At 45.8% G+C, this 17,020-nt stretch overlaps 1 protein-coding gene across 2 annotated transcripts in view; it reads right to left on the bottom strand.

Annotated features, from left to right (window-relative positions):
• cass (apoptosis inhibitor cassowary) overlaps window positions 1–17,020 on the bottom strand; it is a 38,381-nt gene that overhangs the window by 10,878 nt on the left and 10,483 nt on the right. For both annotated transcript variants that reach the window (XM_065450340.1, XM_065450339.1), the window contains exons 5-8: window positions 16,182–16,364; window positions 13,414–13,598; window positions 10,537–10,630; window positions 5,133–5,258 (exon numbers count right to left, since the gene is read on the bottom strand). In XM_065450340.1, coding sequence (XP_065306412.1) covers window positions 5,133–5,258; window positions 10,537–10,630; window positions 13,414–13,598; window positions 16,182–16,364 — 588 coding nt within the window. The remainder of the gene's footprint in view (window positions 1–5,132; window positions 5,259–10,536; window positions 10,631–13,413; window positions 13,599–16,181; window positions 16,365–17,020) is intronic.

Genomic DNA, 17,020 nt, shown 5'->3' with positions numbered 1-17,020 from the left:
CTCCTTTTCCTCATTTACATAAACGACCTTCCTAAATGCATTTCCCATTCATCTATCAGGCTTTTCGCAGATGACTGCGTCATTTATCGCAAAATAACTAACCACACTGATACTGATAGGCTTCAAGACGATCTCAGAAGCATATCCAACTGGTGCGATAAATGGCTCATGCGACTAAACGTTAATAAATGTAAAACAATGCATGTATCAAGCCGCACTAACACTGACAATACGCGTGTTTACTTACTTCACGATACTTCTCTTGAATCCGTCAACTCGTACAAATACCTAGGTGTCCATATTTCACGTAACTTATCATGGCATACGCACATCAAACACGTCACTAATAACGCTAACCGGGTTCTTGGATACTTGCGTCGAAATTTCTCTGCTGCGCCTATGCCGTTAAAGCTTACCCTCTACAAAACATTAGTGCGACCAAAGCTAGAATATGCATCCACCGTATGGGATCCCCATCAACTCACACTGATAAACACTCTAGAATCCATCCAGAATCGCGCAGCACGTTTTATCTTATCTAACTATTCCCGTTACGCCAGCATTACTTCCATGAAAAACACACTTACATTACCGGAGCTTTCATTGCGCCGTAAATGTTTTAGACTGTGTCTTTTCCACAGGCTGTATCACCACAACCCACTATTAAAGGATCATCTTATTACTAGCCCTTCATACATTTCATCCCGTTTCGATCACATGTTTAAAGTTGGTGTTCCATATTTTAGAACAAAGATGTGTCATGGTTCTTTTATTCCTAAAACCAGCGCTGACTGGAACGACCTTCCTCCCTCCATCGCTGCCATTTCTGACGTTGGCAACTTCAAAACTGCTGTATTTTCTGCCGTTTTGTAATGCCTATTATTGTATAATGATGTACTTTTTTTTTTGTTCACTTACCACTCCTTTCTGTAATGCCTTCGGGCCAGGAAAGTATCCGAAATAAATAAATAAATAAATAAATTCCCTTACGACTTCCAGTGCCTCGCTGCCTGTGGTAAATTGCTGTTCTCTTCCGAGACTGTTATACATTACTTTAGTTTTCTGCAGATTAATTTTTAGACCCACTCTTTTGCTTTGCCTCTCGAGGTCAGTGAGCATGCATTGCAGTTGGTCCCCTGAGTTACTAAGCAAGGCAATATCATCAGCGAATAGCAAGTTACTAAGGTATTCTCCATTAACTTTTATCCCCATTTCTTCCCAATCCAGGTCTCTGAATACCTCCTGTAAACACGCTGTGAATAGCATTGGAGAGATCGTATCTCCCTGCCTGACGCCTTTCTTTATTGGGATTTTGTTGCTTTCTTTGTGGAGGACTACGGTGGCTGTGGAGCCGCTATAGATATCTTTCAGTATTTTTACATAGGGCTCGTCTACACCCTGATTCCGTAATGCCTGCATGACTGCTGAGGTTTCGACAGAATCAAATGCTTTCTCGTAATCAATGAAAGCTATATATAAGGGTTGGTTATATTCCGCACATTTCTCTATAACCTGATTGATAGTGTGAATATGGTCTATTGTTGAGTAGCCTTTACGGAATCCTGCCTGGTCCTTTGGTTGACAGAAGTCTAAGGTGTTCCTGATTCTATTTGCGATTACCTTAGTAAATACTTTGTAGGCAAATGACAGCAACCTTATCGGTCTATAATTTTTTCAAGTCTTTGGCGTCCCCTTTCTTATGGATTAGGATTATGTTAGCGTTTTTCCAAGATTCCGGTACGCTCGACGTTATGAGGCATTGCGTATACAGGGTGGCCAGTTTCTGTAGAACAATCTGCCCACCATCCTTCAACAAATCTGCTGTTACCTGATCCTCCCCAGCTGCCTTCCCCCTTTGCATATCTCCCAATGCTTTCTTTACTTCTTCCGGCGTTACCTGTGGGATTTCCAATTCGTCTAGACTATTTTCTCTTCCATTATCGTCGTGGGTGCCACTGGTACTGTATAAATCTCTATAGAACTCCTCAGCCACTTGAACTATCTCATCCATATTAGTAATGATATTGCTGGCTTTGTCTCTCAACGCATACATCTGATTCTTGCCAATTCCCAGTTTCTTCTTCACTGTTTTTAGGCTTCCTCCGTTCCTGAGAGCATGTTCAATTCTATCCATATTATACTTCCTTATGTCAGCTGTCTTATGCTTGTTGATTAACTTCGAAAGTTCTGCCAGTTCTATTCTAGCTGTAGGGTTAGAGGCTTTCATACATTGGCGTTTCTTGATCAGATTTTTCGTCTCCTGCGATAGTTTACTAGTATCCTGCCTAACGGAGTTACCATCGACTTCCATTGCACACTCCTTAATGATGCCCATAAGATTGTCGTTCATTGCTTCAACACTATGGTCCTCTTCTTGAGTTAAAGCCGAATACCTGTTCTGTAGCTTCATCTGGAATTCCTCTATTTTCCCTCTTACCGCTAACTCATTGATTGGCTTCTTATGTACCAGTTTCTTCCGTTCCCTTCTCAGGTCTAGGCTAATTCGAGTTCTTACCCTCCTGTGGTCACTGCAGCGCACCTTGCCGAGCACGTCCACATCTTGTATGATGCCAGGGTTAGCGCAGAGTATGAAGGGAAGATAACCGATGGTCATTAAGGGTTACGGACTGGATTCCAAGGGAAGGGAAGCGTTGCAGGGGGCGGCAGAGAGTTAGGTGGGCGGATGAGATTAAGAAGTTTGCAGGGACGGCATGGCCACAATTAGTACATGACTGGGGTTGTTGGAGAAATATGGGAGAGGCCTTTGCCCTGCAGTGGGCATGACCAGGCTGATGATGACGATGATGATCAATGCACTCTGTGCAGAGGATAATGAATCCGGTGCAGTCTGCATCGCCAAGTATCTGAACTTTGAAAATGATCAACAAACATGCTACTCAGACTTGGAGAGTGAAGCTACTGCTGATGTGACCATGTGTGATGACCGCGACGGCGACGACGCTAATGAGCCTTCCTGCGCACCAGCTCTTGGGGAAGTTATCGGATCGCTGAACATTATCCACAGTTTTGTTGAGTGCCACGGTGGAAATTCTCAAATGCTACATGTTTTGTTTTTTTTGATGATACACAACCATACAGTTTTCTTGAGTGCGGGCACCTACGCAGTTCGATTGCGTTATGGATGTACATATTAGTGTAAGAGCAGGAACACTTCGGTCTTGCGAAATATCCTAGTGTGCGCATTTTCAAAGCCTTGAAGTATAACAATGGATACAATTTTCAATTCTTATAAGTCTATTTCCTTTTTTATTGTTGTTATTCATGAATGAAAGAGTACATATATACCAACGCAAAATATTTTTTTCTCACTTTACGGTCACCCTAGAAAAATTACGGTACATTTTTTTCGAAATAACTCCCTAAGAAGAATTGGAATCTGCAATAAAAAAAAATCGACCCTGGGCGGTCGCATCTGGCGAAAAAAATCGACCTTCAAAGGGTTAAAAAGGACTGTACTTGCTTAGCAAAGCGTTCTTTTTAAACAGGCTCTTCATCAGGCTTGCAAAGGAAGGCTGTTTGAGAGGATGTGGCCTCGGCAAAGTGAGCCATGTGCAGTGTGGCGGAATGGGAGTCGGACGGTGCGCATGGGTAATCTCAATATCTTTTTATGAAAAGCCTTCTTTTTCATAAGATTTGATAGCCAGCACCTGCTCATTTTGAAGTCACTCCGTATTAGCCCTTTCTGTAGGGCTAGCTGCATCGCCTGTACTTTGAGCAGATCAGTCGTCACAGGCTGCTGTGCCGATCGCTGCTCTTGCATGTATTCCGCGAGCAGCTCTTCATTTTGGCAAAGCGGCCCTGCTTAGGTCCACTGAAACCCTTCCTCGCTGCTTTGCTGGCAAAAATATTCTTCTGTTTGCCCCAGTCCCGCACGCAAGTTTCATGAACACCGAACGCTTGTGATGCGGCCTGATTTCCGTCTGTCTCCACGCACATTATAAGTTTCCTTTTAAGTGCGGCATCATGGTGGACTCGGCGTGTCTTCGCAGTCAGTGCTTCCATGCTGATTGAATAAATGCAGAAAACAGGAAGACAGGCAGTAGATTAGGTTACACCAGCGCCTGGTTACACATACAACATGGGGGTATGCATATGGAGGAAGCTACAGCCACTAGGATAGAAGCGCGTACAAGGCGGCCATTTTTCGAATGCCGATGGCAATGTGGTAACGCGGATTTAGGGCCGTACTCGATTCTAACGCGCATGCAATTTTTGGACCCGTTTTATCGGAAACAAGGTGGGCGCCAGATTCGTCTAAATACGGTACTTAATGTGAACATGCCGAGCTCACTCTATGTTATCATTGCTGTAGCCTCGCCGCTATATCCTAGACAACACGCACACTTGCGGGTGCGCGCAAGCTCGCGTCCGCGGGCCCATGCATGCGCAGACAGTGCGGTGTGGCTCACACGTTTCGAAACGCTGCACAATCTCGGTGAGCAGCTCCTCTCTGTTATCGCGCGCTTGTTTTCCTTATCACTGTCATCTCCTTTTTGAGGGACATGCAGAAAGTGTCCCCTGTGGCCTCCTCCAATGACGGACGTTTTTCTTATCGATGCTGATGTCCACACCCGGCTTGAATGTTTGACGATGCCTCCGCGGCTAGCACAGTTTTTCATTTGAAAGCGGCACTATAGTGGCATCGCCTGTTTGATGCCATTACGGTAACGCCACGTTATGGGCCACACCACTCGCCGATACGACACAGGTCAAAATAGCGACATTGCTGGTGTACTTCAGTTGGCTACTGATGCGGTTAATAGCGGCTGCGATACTGACTTTTCAAGATGGCACTGACTATGCACCATATTTATCATTTTAAATTACAACGTGGCACATTCTTTAAAATCCTCGAATCTAAGCCAACCCTGAGTTTGGCATATGATTATTTGAAAAAAACTATCGGCCTAGATTTGAATAAATACGGTAGGTATGGGTTGTGTCTGGTGCTAGTAATGTGAAATCTCACGGAAGTGATTCATATCTTCAAAGGGGGTCGACCGATACTGCCCCAGCAATGTCACAGAGCAGCCCTCCCACTCCTAGCAAACAGAGAGTCCAACTAGCCCAACAAAAAGTGCTGCTTAAACAGAGAGAAACTGGAGACATACATTTGTGGTGGCAGGCTTCCACGAAAGCGTGATTGTTGACTTGAAAGAGGGTGGAACGTGAAACAGGTCCCGGATGAGAGCATTAATGTTGGACGTGGTCTTCAAGGCAGCAACCTTCAACTTGTTCTGCAGCAAGGGGGAAACAAAACAAAACGAGCAAAGGGATCAGGTGAACCTGAGGACAGAGGTGCAATATTCCGTAACTCGTGCTTTAAACAAACATGACAATTGTTGACTCTTTGAGGCTTTTTGCTGCACATGTATGGCACTAATCTTATGTTTGATACTTCACACATTTGACACCAGTGCTTTCTGAGAGGTGCTCCCATCTCTATTGAGTCGCCTAATGTGACGTGATATTGTGTTTCCACTCACCGGTGTGCACAACAAGACTTGCTTACCTACCAGCGCTTGATCACATCACGTGTTCGCGCGTATGTTGTCTGCTACTTCTAAGGTGTTGAGCAAGACAAGAACAAGGTAAAAGCAGGAGCCATCGTTTTGACAAGTGGACTTATCTTTTTCAAGGTCTGTGCATAGAGGAGATGCTATCAATTTTTTATGGTTGCCGCTATCGCATTGCTGGTAGCCCAGTGCTGCCAATGTTCGGATAACCCGCCGTGGTTGCTCAGTGGCTATGGTGTTGGGCTGCTGCTGCTGAGCACGAGGTCGCGGGATCGAATCCCGGCCACGGCGGCCGCATTTCGATGGGGGCGAAATGCGAAAACACCCGTGTGCTTAGATTTAGGTGCACGTTAAAGAACCCCAGGTAGTCAAAATTTCCGGAGTCCTCCACTACGGCGTGCCTCATAATCAGAAAGTGGTTTTGGCACGTAAAACCCCATAATTTAATTTTAATGTTCGGATACTAATCAGTTTTCTTCTTCTTTGCCTTTGGTTGCAGTTCGCATATTCCCGTACACTGGGATGCACACAGTTGTAATTTCGGTACCGCGGTGGCGACTGCTCTAATGTTTCTTCGGACTTGTTTCTGACGTGTTTGTTCTGATAAAACAAGTTTTTAGGACAGTGAATTGATAGCCATACATTTTGCTGGAAATGTTTTTCCATTTCTTATCGTAAGTGTATTTGAGTGTACAGTGCTCACGGAATGAAACGCGACACGGAGCATTTAGTAAAACCCTGCATCATGCAAAGCACGCGAGAGCACCATGTCATGTCGCAAGGAATTTGGTCACCAAAGGTGACGAGGACTCCGATGTAAGTGTACGCACCGAAATTACGTCGATGTGACACGAACTACAGCCGGTGGAAGCGAAAGTATGCGCATTACTTAGCCCTAAATTGATGTACACTGTCGATGAAAGTAAAGCATTTTTGAGACAAAATATTGCCTGCAAAAATTTTTTGCTCTACTCACGAGTTTTTAAAAACTTCCTACTACTGGAAACTGCAATAAAATAAATTGGCCACACAGCATCACTCAAAGGGCTAATCAGGACTTTTCCCCCCACATCCACGTGGCCTCGACAGAGTCAATACACACAGTGAGTTGAAATTCTTGGCCCCATGCAATACTGTTAATGTTTAAAGCCCCACCTATACTTACTGCATAACGAATGCTGTATTCACTTGGAGATTTAAATGTAGAATGAAGGAACACCCGGCAAGTCTAAAAAGCGGTGCTGCAATAAGCAGCAACTCAGAAAGGAAAAGTAACTGCAGATGTTTGACAAAAGCCATATTGCTGCTGTGCGAAGTAGCTGGCTCACATGCTACAATCACCGACCGATAACAAGGGACATGGAAAAGTTGGACGACCTAGCGACACTGCTACTGGTTATATAGACTTAATGCACAAGGACAACCGAAACTTCGGACTGCGCCAGTTCAGTAATTAAAACTGCGCCTGCACAACTGGCTGCTAATTTGGACACAGAGCCGATCAGACAAAGTGATATTTTTGTTCTGATACATTGCCTATGGCGTACATTGCAGCGTGCTTGCCGGCCATATTGCAGGCGCCTTCTCAAAACCGAAACTAGCAACACCTAGTCCATGTAGTAAGTCATATGCACACAGAACAAGCCAAGCCAAGCAGCTGTGCTCTAAAGGCTGCATCTGCGATTTGTCGTGCAAGTTCCACGCGTCCAGCAATTGCTTGTTTACGTCAGTGACACGGTCCTGTGCGACCATGTGTCATCAAGCAGCTGCTTGATGACACTTGCCCCATTTGCAATGTATGCACCGACAAGGGTGGTGATAAGCGAGGGAAGTGCAGAGAAACGACTGTCGAACCTGCAATCATTCGGCTATTGCGACACAGATGACTTTGTCGTGTTAACAGGGGTTCGGTGCAGGAGATCCCAGGCAAGTGTATGTGCATGAAGAAATGCATTGACAAGGTTTTTGGCCACTTGTGAAATACTTAATGTTTATAAAATCCTATATTTTTTCCAATTATTCTAACATTTAGACAGTTCCCCATCAATTCCACATCATTGATCGGCCACTGTAGACCAGTCTTCCCTCTTCTCGTTCAGGCTTTGTGGAGCAAGTCTTTAAGATGCCAGGTGAAACCTAGTAAGAACCAACCATGTTCTGAAAACCAAGAGCTTTAGAATGAGAGATATTACAATAAAGCTTCACTTTTGTATTCTTGTTTGTATGTTTGGCATTGTTTTCACACAAAAGCAAAAATGCTGGTGATCAACATTTAAAAAAGATACAATAAAAAAAAAAGAGCACCACCTTCCAGATTCAAAAAAGTGGCTTATCCTTATATGTACTGTACTATCGGCGTCAAATGAAAGTTGAACAGCGGAGCCCGTGGCCCAAGCATAAGCGAAGATATAGTGCGCACCGTCCAGTCATCACCATTGACAGGCGCACGCATCCGGTTTGGCCGCGCTGCGCGATCCCCCTCTAGTCAGATAATGTCGCTTCTATTCTGCTTCTTACATTTGAACGGGAGAAAATGAAAAATAAAAATGAAGCTAGAATATTGCCGTTTACGCCGAGTCTTATCGCCCAGATCGCCGAAACAACAAGCGCTGTCGGCACGAACAGCGGTGCGCGTTGTGCAGTTTGCACCGTCATCGCAAGGTAGATTCACCCGCGCGGTTTGCAGCTTGCGCTCCACATTCGTTCTTTCGACCGGCAAACTTGCGCTGCGCGGTATCGCTGGCAGCCGCGACGGCGGCCGGCGTGGCGAGCGCATTTGGCCGTTTGACATGGTTTATGTCCAACGATAAGTCTTTCTGATTAGCCTGTCTGTAGCGATCAGTACTTTTTCTTCACCCTTAAGACAATACGGAGATCTACCAGCGTCAAGTGAACTGGAAATGCCGGGTGTTTCGCCCGAAGAGAGAGCGCGAATTGTTTCTCTTTACCGGCACCAAGTGCATCAGCGTGAGATTGCCAGAATAACGAATCGCTGTTTGCCTACAGTCAACAGAATTTGCCAGGAATTCCGTGATGATGGACGCCTCTGGAACCTTCCCCGTGGACACAGGCAGCGGGTGACCGACAGCAATAAGGACTTACTTGTCATAAAAGCTGCGGAAGACGCCCCGTTCTTGACATCTCGAGAAATCAAAGACAGCTTGAACCTCTCCGCCAGCACATCAACAATCAGACGTCGACTGCACGAGGCTGGCCTGCGAAGCAGGGTGCCGTCGCGAAAGCCTGCGCTCTCAGAAGCCAATAAGCACAGAAGATTTGTGTTTGCTGAAGACCATGCAACATGGACTGCGGAAGACTGGCGCTGTGTGATATTCTCAGACGAATCGACATTTTCCACCTGCTGGGACCAGCGTCAACGAATTTGGAGAACTGACAACACCAGGTTTGACATTCACCCCATTTAATCATGTCGGCTTTCTCGTTCTTTGAATGATTACTATAATTCACTGCGCATTACTTATTGCTATTGCGATTCGAAAACTAGCCCCTGTTTTGATATATTCAATACGATTTGGTATATTTTATAGGGAATTGTTACTAAGCTTGCCATTTTTCGCTATTTCTGGTGGTGACATAAGATATCGCAACTCATTCATTTCCGGTTTACAATCCTTCTTCAGATATGAGCCCAGGAACCTACAGCGTGTGGCAAGCAGCGGCCGCTGCTCCGTCAGCGTGTGGGGTGCGCTCTCCAAGGACGGTCTTTCACCGCTGGTTCGTCTACAGGGCAAATTCAATGCTGCCGCATATGGCGATGTAATCGAGAGCGTAGTTGTGCCCTATGCTTTGGATGGCCCGTTCTCTGACGGCATCTACTTCTTCCAACAGGACCGCAGCCCCATCCACATGGCCACATCAATAGCATGCTTGTTTGAACAGCTGGGAGTGATGCTTTTGGAGTGGCCTCTGCAAGGCGCCGACATGAACGTATGCGAGAATGTTTGGGGGGCAATGAAGAAGGCACTCTCGCGGCGGCCAATTGAGCGCGGCTCGCAGGACGCGCTGTGGGTCGCCATACAAGAGGAGTGGGAGCGCCTACGGGTAACGGACTTTGCGACCCATCTCTTCGACAGTCTTCCTCAAAGAATGGAAGCCGTTGTGGCCGCTGAAGGTGACTTTACTAAGTACTAAACATGAAGTAGCATTCAAATTTTCCCGCGGAAATCATCGTGCCTTCACCTGAGGCAAGGTCTCGTCGAAGTTTAAGCCCGATGCTTATCTTTTGCAGATTCCTGCAATCGCCTGCAATAAAGGTTTTTTTTTTTCTCGTTGGTCTTTTCTTCATTTACTTTCTAATTAGGATAATTTGGGCCCATACCAACTTCGGCGCACCTTTGTTTCCAGGCACAGTTATAATGCGCATGGCATCGCTGTCTCGGCAACCTTACACGCGAATTTATTTTAATGCTCGTGATCATAACCAGTATATTCCATATTTGAATAGCGTCTAGACGCCGATAACGCTGCGACGCTGTGGTAAAAGCGAAGCGCTGCGGGTTTGGGAGTGAAACCATGTCAAACGGCCAAATGCGCTCGCCACGCCGGCCGCCGTCGCGGCTGCCAGCGATACCGCGCAGCGCAAGTTTGCCGGTCGAAAGAACGAATGTGGAGCGCAAGCTGCAAACCGTGCGGGCGAATCTACCTTGCGATGACGGTGCAAACTGCACAACGCGCACCGCTGTTCGCGCCGACAGCGCTTGTTGTTTCGGCGATCTGGGCGATAAGACTCGGCGTAAACGGCAATATTCTAGCTTCATTTTTATTTTTCATTTTCTCCCGTTCAAATGTAAGAAGCAGAATAGAAGCGACATTATCTCACTAGAGGGGGATCGCGCAGCGCGGCCAAACCGGATGCGTGCGCCTGTCAATGGTGATGACTGGACGGTGCACACTATATCTTCGCTTATGCTTGGGCCACGGGCTCCGCTGTTCAACTTTCATTTGACGCCGATAGTACATCTGAAATGTGGCCACATACCTCCTCTGACTTCAGCTCGGAGGGTTTTTTCCCTTGAAGCGCCAAGCGAAGTTTTTTTATGTAGCCCTGGACACCACGTGCAAGGTACTGCAACCTGAAACAAATGGAAAAAAAGCACAGTTAGATGTGAGAGAAAACAGAGAAATGAACTACATTCATTAGGTACACTCTCTCATTAATGCAAGACAGATGATGATGTGGCTAACATTTGCCTTCTGTGACTGAAAGAAAATGGATAAAATGGATAAATGGAAAGAATAATGGATGAACTCTCCTGTTCTTTGTTTGTACTATTGTCACTTAGCAAGACTGCTCAGTATAAGAATCTATGCTTCACATACAAACAAAATCCACGTTCCTCATACAGCAGCAGAATCTCGATGATACGACTCTCTTGGAATGGCAAGAAAAATTCATGTTGCTCGAAGTTCGTATCAACCAAAAATATAAAGAAATCACGAGACTTCCAACTTGGGCAAATTTAAGTTTCATAATTCTTTTTCTGCAATTTTCTTTTTCTGCCATGTGTCTGGAGCCACAGCTAGCAGACTTGTCACGGCACCCTGCGGCGGCCACGGTATCTACGCTACGTAGCAAAAGCAGCTACACGTAACTGCAGTGCGTTGCACGACAGGACTGGAGTGTGTGCTCGCGCTCATGTGCTTCAGTCTGGCTGTGCTACATTGTGCGGACCAGCTTTGTCCTGCATCAGCTTGACCAACAGATAGTAGCCACATTCAAATTGCATGTTTTGAAGCATTGTCAATAGCTCAATGCAAAGTGATGTCTGCCAAGGTGTCGAGGCCGGAGCTGCCAGGGGTGAGTGCACACTGGCAAGCATACGTGTGGTCTGACCTTAAGTTTCGCGAGGTTCGAGGCTATCACTGAAATTAGCGAGTCCCGACAGCTACGACATTGATAAGCAGCACGGGCCAAATTTCCTTCCTGCACGAGCGGGCACGGCCGAGCGTGAGCCGACAATCTTCCGTAAGTACGTAATTGTTCTCGAAATTTGAAGCGCTGACTTTTGCCTACTTCAGACAGTTTAGTAAGCTGTGTCAATAAATATACACACTAACAACAGGAAGAACCGCAATGATCCAAACATGATTCTTTACTGATGTCAGCCACAAGGCCAAACGGAGTGCTCTATGGAAATCTGCCTGCCGACGTCAAGATTGCTGCTGGCAGCCCTGGAATGGGTGAGGAGGCTTCTGCTGAAAAGCATGTGCTTAGAAGGGTGTGTGTATATATATATACAGTAAAACCTCGTTAAACCGTACCCGCTTAAACAGTAGTTTCGGTTTAAAAGTAGTAAAGTCAATTCCCCGACTCAGCGGCCATTGAACATAATGTATTTTGTATCCGCATAAACTGTACCAGCTTATTGCGTACGCATCGGTTAAAACGTAGCGTTTCCACTTTTCGTCGCGCAAACACGGCGGTGCGTCGTCTCCATCGGGCGGCCCGGCAGAACAACATGCCTCAGAGATCGGTACAACGGCCTCCAAGCGCCCTGTGCGTTTGCACGTGAAGCCGCATCAACATCAACATCATTTCGACGCCCCATGGACGCCGTGCCGGAGAGCGTTGTGGCGTCGTGCGAGCGAGGACTCGCGTCATGCCGAAGCTAGCATAAAAAAGACGCCGGGTGCTCAGCATAGAAGAAAAATTAGACATCGTCCGTGTTACCGAACGTGACACGAAGAAGTCGGCGCTGGCCCGCGACATGCATCTGCTGTTGACTACAGTGTGTGGCATTTGTAATGCGAAGTTGCTCGGCAGCGCTGCTGCGACCGTGAAGAGATGTCAGCTACGAGGTTCGACTTTTCACCATCGTTGCCGCTGTTGTTGCCGAAATGTCAAGTAGCGATAGTGATGAGGACGACACGGAAAGCGACAGCACGGGCTACTCAGGCCCAACAGTGGCAGAAGCTGCGCGTTACGTCAGCCTCATGAATGCAATCGTCGCAAGGAGAACAGGGGCGCGATAACGTAACTATTCCAAACGAAAAGTTTTCCGAACTCCGGCACCCGGCAATGAAAATGGCGCCCCGGGACTTGTGCAGCACTACTGCGCGTGTGCACGGAGAATACGTAATGCCAACGAGGAATCTACCGTGCGAGTGTTTGCCGAGAGGAGGGGAGCTGGCTGAGAAGCTGCCACGCAGCTTCAGTAAGTTTGAGGCCCCTGTCGTCGTGCTAGGCCGCCGGGACATCAAACGAAAATAACACTTACGTCCCGCGAAGTGAATAAATACTGCATGTTTTTTCCCCTTTCATTGCACTCTGAGTTCCGTTTTTGACAGGTAAGTGGGCGATCTCATGCTATTTCGCTTAAACAGTACTACCGTTTAGTACGTACTTTTTGCGAGCTCCGGCCGACTACGGTTTAACGAGGTTTCACTGTATATATATATATACATATATATATATAAATGCAGCAGCAGCAACTGTGCGCTTTGCTTGTGTGTCCCATGTGTTGTACACGAGTGCAAAATTTTGATGAGAGGCTCACAGCAGCGAATGCTATCTGCAGAATGCTTTTTTCCACCATGCCGGAAGGGGGGTTCGGCTATAAAGGCTCACACTAGTGAGTACAGCAGACAGGATGGTGTACAGTATTTATTATATTCTAACGCGCCCTCAAGTGTAATGTGCACCCATTTCACAGTACCACGCACCTCATTCTGCGGCGATGCGTGGCAATGCACTGCACAGAACTATTTCCAGTGACTCACAGAATGTGCGCAAACAAGCGAAATGTGAAATTTTGCACAGAAGCTGCTCTACATCAACACTATGTGAAAGTAGGGTCTGCATGAGGTCCTAAATTGCACTGCAGTTGGCCTTTAAGGCCAAGTCTGTGTGACCTACCTGAGTTTGAAGTCCCGGAGCCGTTCAGCCGATTCGTCGGCGGTGAGGAACTGCGGGTTGCGCTTTGCCAGCTGGTGGAAGCCGTACATGAGGCACTCCACGTGGCTGAGCTGCAGCTCGGGCTCAGCCTGCTGGTCTGATGAATTCTCAGTCTCCTCCCCGGCCGGAGGTAGCGGCATGAGCTCCTGCAGAGGGTTAACGCCAAGGCAGGATATGGTATACAGTGCAGACCGCTTATAGGTCATCAGAATCACAAATATTTGCACTGTAAGTGGTACTGCAGCACTACAGCTATATCTTGATATAACAAAGACGGTAAAATTGGCACTTTACTTCCTTATATATAGAAATTCAACCTTTCATGTAAGGAGCAGTTGGTCGTCGATTTGAAAACACAATTTTTACATGGAAGGGGCCGTAAAAATGTGGGTAATGAATGACTTTTATCAATGAATTTCCCAATGAATTTCAACAACAACAACAACAACAACAAAGGTAAGATTATAATTAATGATCACAGTTTTGAGCTGGCTCTAGCACGCATATTATTAAGAATATTGGCCTGAAAATTGCCTGTGTTCTACCATCGGATATGAAACCAAGACCGTGTTCATGGGTGTTGGCAACAGTTTACCACGAGAGCCAGCATCACTGCCACCGCCATGAAAAGATGGTGGCAGAACATCTTTACGTGTAGGATAGTGGCAACGAGTCATATTCAGGAATGAATAACAAAAGCGCATTCAAAAGAGAAGTTATGTGAAGCTAGCAGTACCAGTCATGTCAAGTGCTTTTAGCACTCCAGAGACTTGCATGTGTCGCAGGATGAAATGGCAAAGTGGTTAGTCTAGGTGTGGTCCACCATCTAGTCGCCAATTGTATTAGTGGTTTGAGAAATGCAGAATTTCAAATGTAAAGAAATTTCAAGAAGGGTGATGTGTTGTCATTTATATAGTGACAAGAAATTGTCAGTGAGTGATGACAATGGATACGAAGAGTAAAGAAATTTCCATTCTACAAAGGTAAGCCCTCAGGATTCATCTCATTTCTGACTGCCAGAATAGGACAGGCTACATTATTTTTTTTTTTTCCGTTATAAAATTGGGTGCACATGAGAATGAAGCAGCAGGGTGTTTGGATGTTTTTCCCCCTAGACTCTCTCTAAAATACGACGTGCCAGAGAATTCAATTGATTCTGTTGCTCCCATCAAGGTTGAACTAATGAAAATAGACTGCGTTCTCATGTGGAAGCTACATACAGCTGCCATTCACTGCAGTGGTTTCTTGGCATTTAGCGTCTTCTCAGCTCTTGCTTTTGTTCTTCAGTCAAGAGGAATGAAGTTGTGATGGGGGACTTGGTATTACAATGAAACCTCATTAATTATAATTTTACGGGACAAAAAAAAATTTCAGAATGAACTAAACGTCAAATTACCAAGGGTATCAAGAAAATAACAAACAAATGCTGACTATGTCAACAGGCTTTTATTTCCTGAATGAATCAGCAAATAATGTTTCTGTGTTGCATAAAAGCAGTGTGGAAGCTGCAGTTTTTGTCATCTAGTGATTGATTAGCGCTTGCAGCGTCGAAGGCTCTGCTACTTTGCAGCACAGCCGCAGTGCACATTTTCACCTGAGACAAGCTTTTGACTATAGCACGCACATCTCAATTATTTTTTAGCCGGTGAGGTGCTCCTCAACCAATTGTCAGTCCATCATGATGTAGCCGATGCTTTTCATTCTCAACAGCTTTGCACTGAGTCAAAACAAAACTACTATTTGATGCAACGACTGCTAACAAAACCGAGGCCGCCACTGACACAATCAGACGGCAGTGTTGTGGTTCTGAAGGCCTGCAGCCGATGCAACAAGTATAAATGAAACTACTGTTTATTGCAACAACTGAGGACGAAACCGCAGTTGGCATTGACGTGACTGTGGAAGGCGACTAACCGTTCTGGAGGTACACAGTCGATGCACACAACAAGTCAAAATAAGACTACTGTTGACTGTAGCATGGTTTGGGTACGGGCTAATTGGTATTCTACGGTATCAATTGTCACTTACAGCGCATACATGGACGAGGGACAAGGACGACGAAGACAAGCGCTGACTTCCAATTGATTTTTATTTTGAGAAACAAACGTATATATACTGAGATACCAAGACAAAAGCGCCACCTACAAAGCATCAATCTGACATGAGTATGCATTCAAAATTCATGACCTAAGAGGAACGAGAGTGCATGTGAGACCTCAGAAAAACCAATTCTTTCTCTGTTAATGCATTTGATGGCTTACTAACTGAGTCACCATCGGCTTGGGGTTAGCGGAATAGCGCCAGCTGGCTCCAAGACATCCAGAAGTAGACGACACGTGGTATCATGATGCAGAGCCAATGAAGTCAAAGATTAGCATCAATCACTCGGCAAACGAGTTGAGGAGAAAAAGCACGGTTAGAGAGTAGGGCAACTTGTAATTGTCCGTAGCTCTCTTAACACGAGACGCTTCACACTAAATTCTACTGCAAATGTTTTACTACAGTTGTACCCTATGCGTATACAAATTTTTTTACAAACCATTTTAGGGATCCTTTAATTAAATTTTGGTTAGACATGTTGGAAGCATATTTGTACGACAGAAGGTATGCCATTGCACTTAGTGCGTAACGGTGCTTTACGCTAAGGGCACCAGGCTCACATCGTTTATGGGTGCCAGTCAGAAAACATGGGAGTTCAGTAGGGAACTTAATGTTCTGGTTGTACTCACCAGAAGCTTCTCAAAGACCAGCTTGAGACATGCCTGCAGATCCTCAGCTGAGAGGTTTGTGGCAAAGGGCACCATTTCAGCCAACAGTTTGAGGAGTTCCAAGGTCTCGGCATCCAACAAGGGCTGGCCAGGAAGCACTTGTTGACACAGGTGGGTGACAAACTTCGATGATGACACGTATGGCTGCACAGAGTGGACGGTTTACATTGATTGTTCTTTGACATTAGTGCAAACAGCAATTCAAGATTCTCTTTCCGGGTACACAGAATGCAGAATTAAATGTCCAAGAGCAAGTTCACATTTCCCCACCTATAGACCTTGGCACATTAGTTTAAGGGACTCCGACGTTACTCATCTGTCTTGTGCGTATATGACATCATGTTAAAAAATTGTACAGCATAGCAAGCAGTTTAATTTACTACTTAAAGAAATAACAAGTAACATAATGCAGCATCTGTTAGCTGAAATGCTGCTGCAGTTGTGTCGCGACAAAGCATCGATTGCGTTATTGCCCAAAAGTGAAAAGAAGTGCCATGGTTGCGAAGTTTAAACGCCTTTATCCTTTGACAGAACTCTCACAGTTTGCATTGTAACTAATGCCGATTACATCTGCTGCTGCAAAGGTAATAATATATGGGGTTTTACGTGCCAAAACCACTTTCTGATTATGAGGCACGCCGTAGTGGGGGACTCCGGAAATTTTGACCACCTGGGGTTCTTTAACTTCACCTAAATCTAAGTACACGGGTGTTTTCGCATTTCGCCCCCATCGAAATGCGGCCGCCGTGGCCAGGATTCGATCCCGCGACCTCATGCTCAGCAGCCTAACACCATAGCCA

The sequence above is a fragment of the Dermacentor albipictus genome, chromosome 3 (genome assembly GCF_038994185.2).
Source record: "Dermacentor albipictus isolate Rhodes 1998 colony chromosome 3, USDA_Dalb.pri_finalv2, whole genome shotgun sequence".
NCBI classification, from domain to species: Eukaryota; Metazoa; Arthropoda; class Arachnida; order Ixodida; family Ixodidae; genus Dermacentor; species Dermacentor albipictus.
This window is presented reverse-complemented; position numbering and strand designations above follow the sequence as displayed.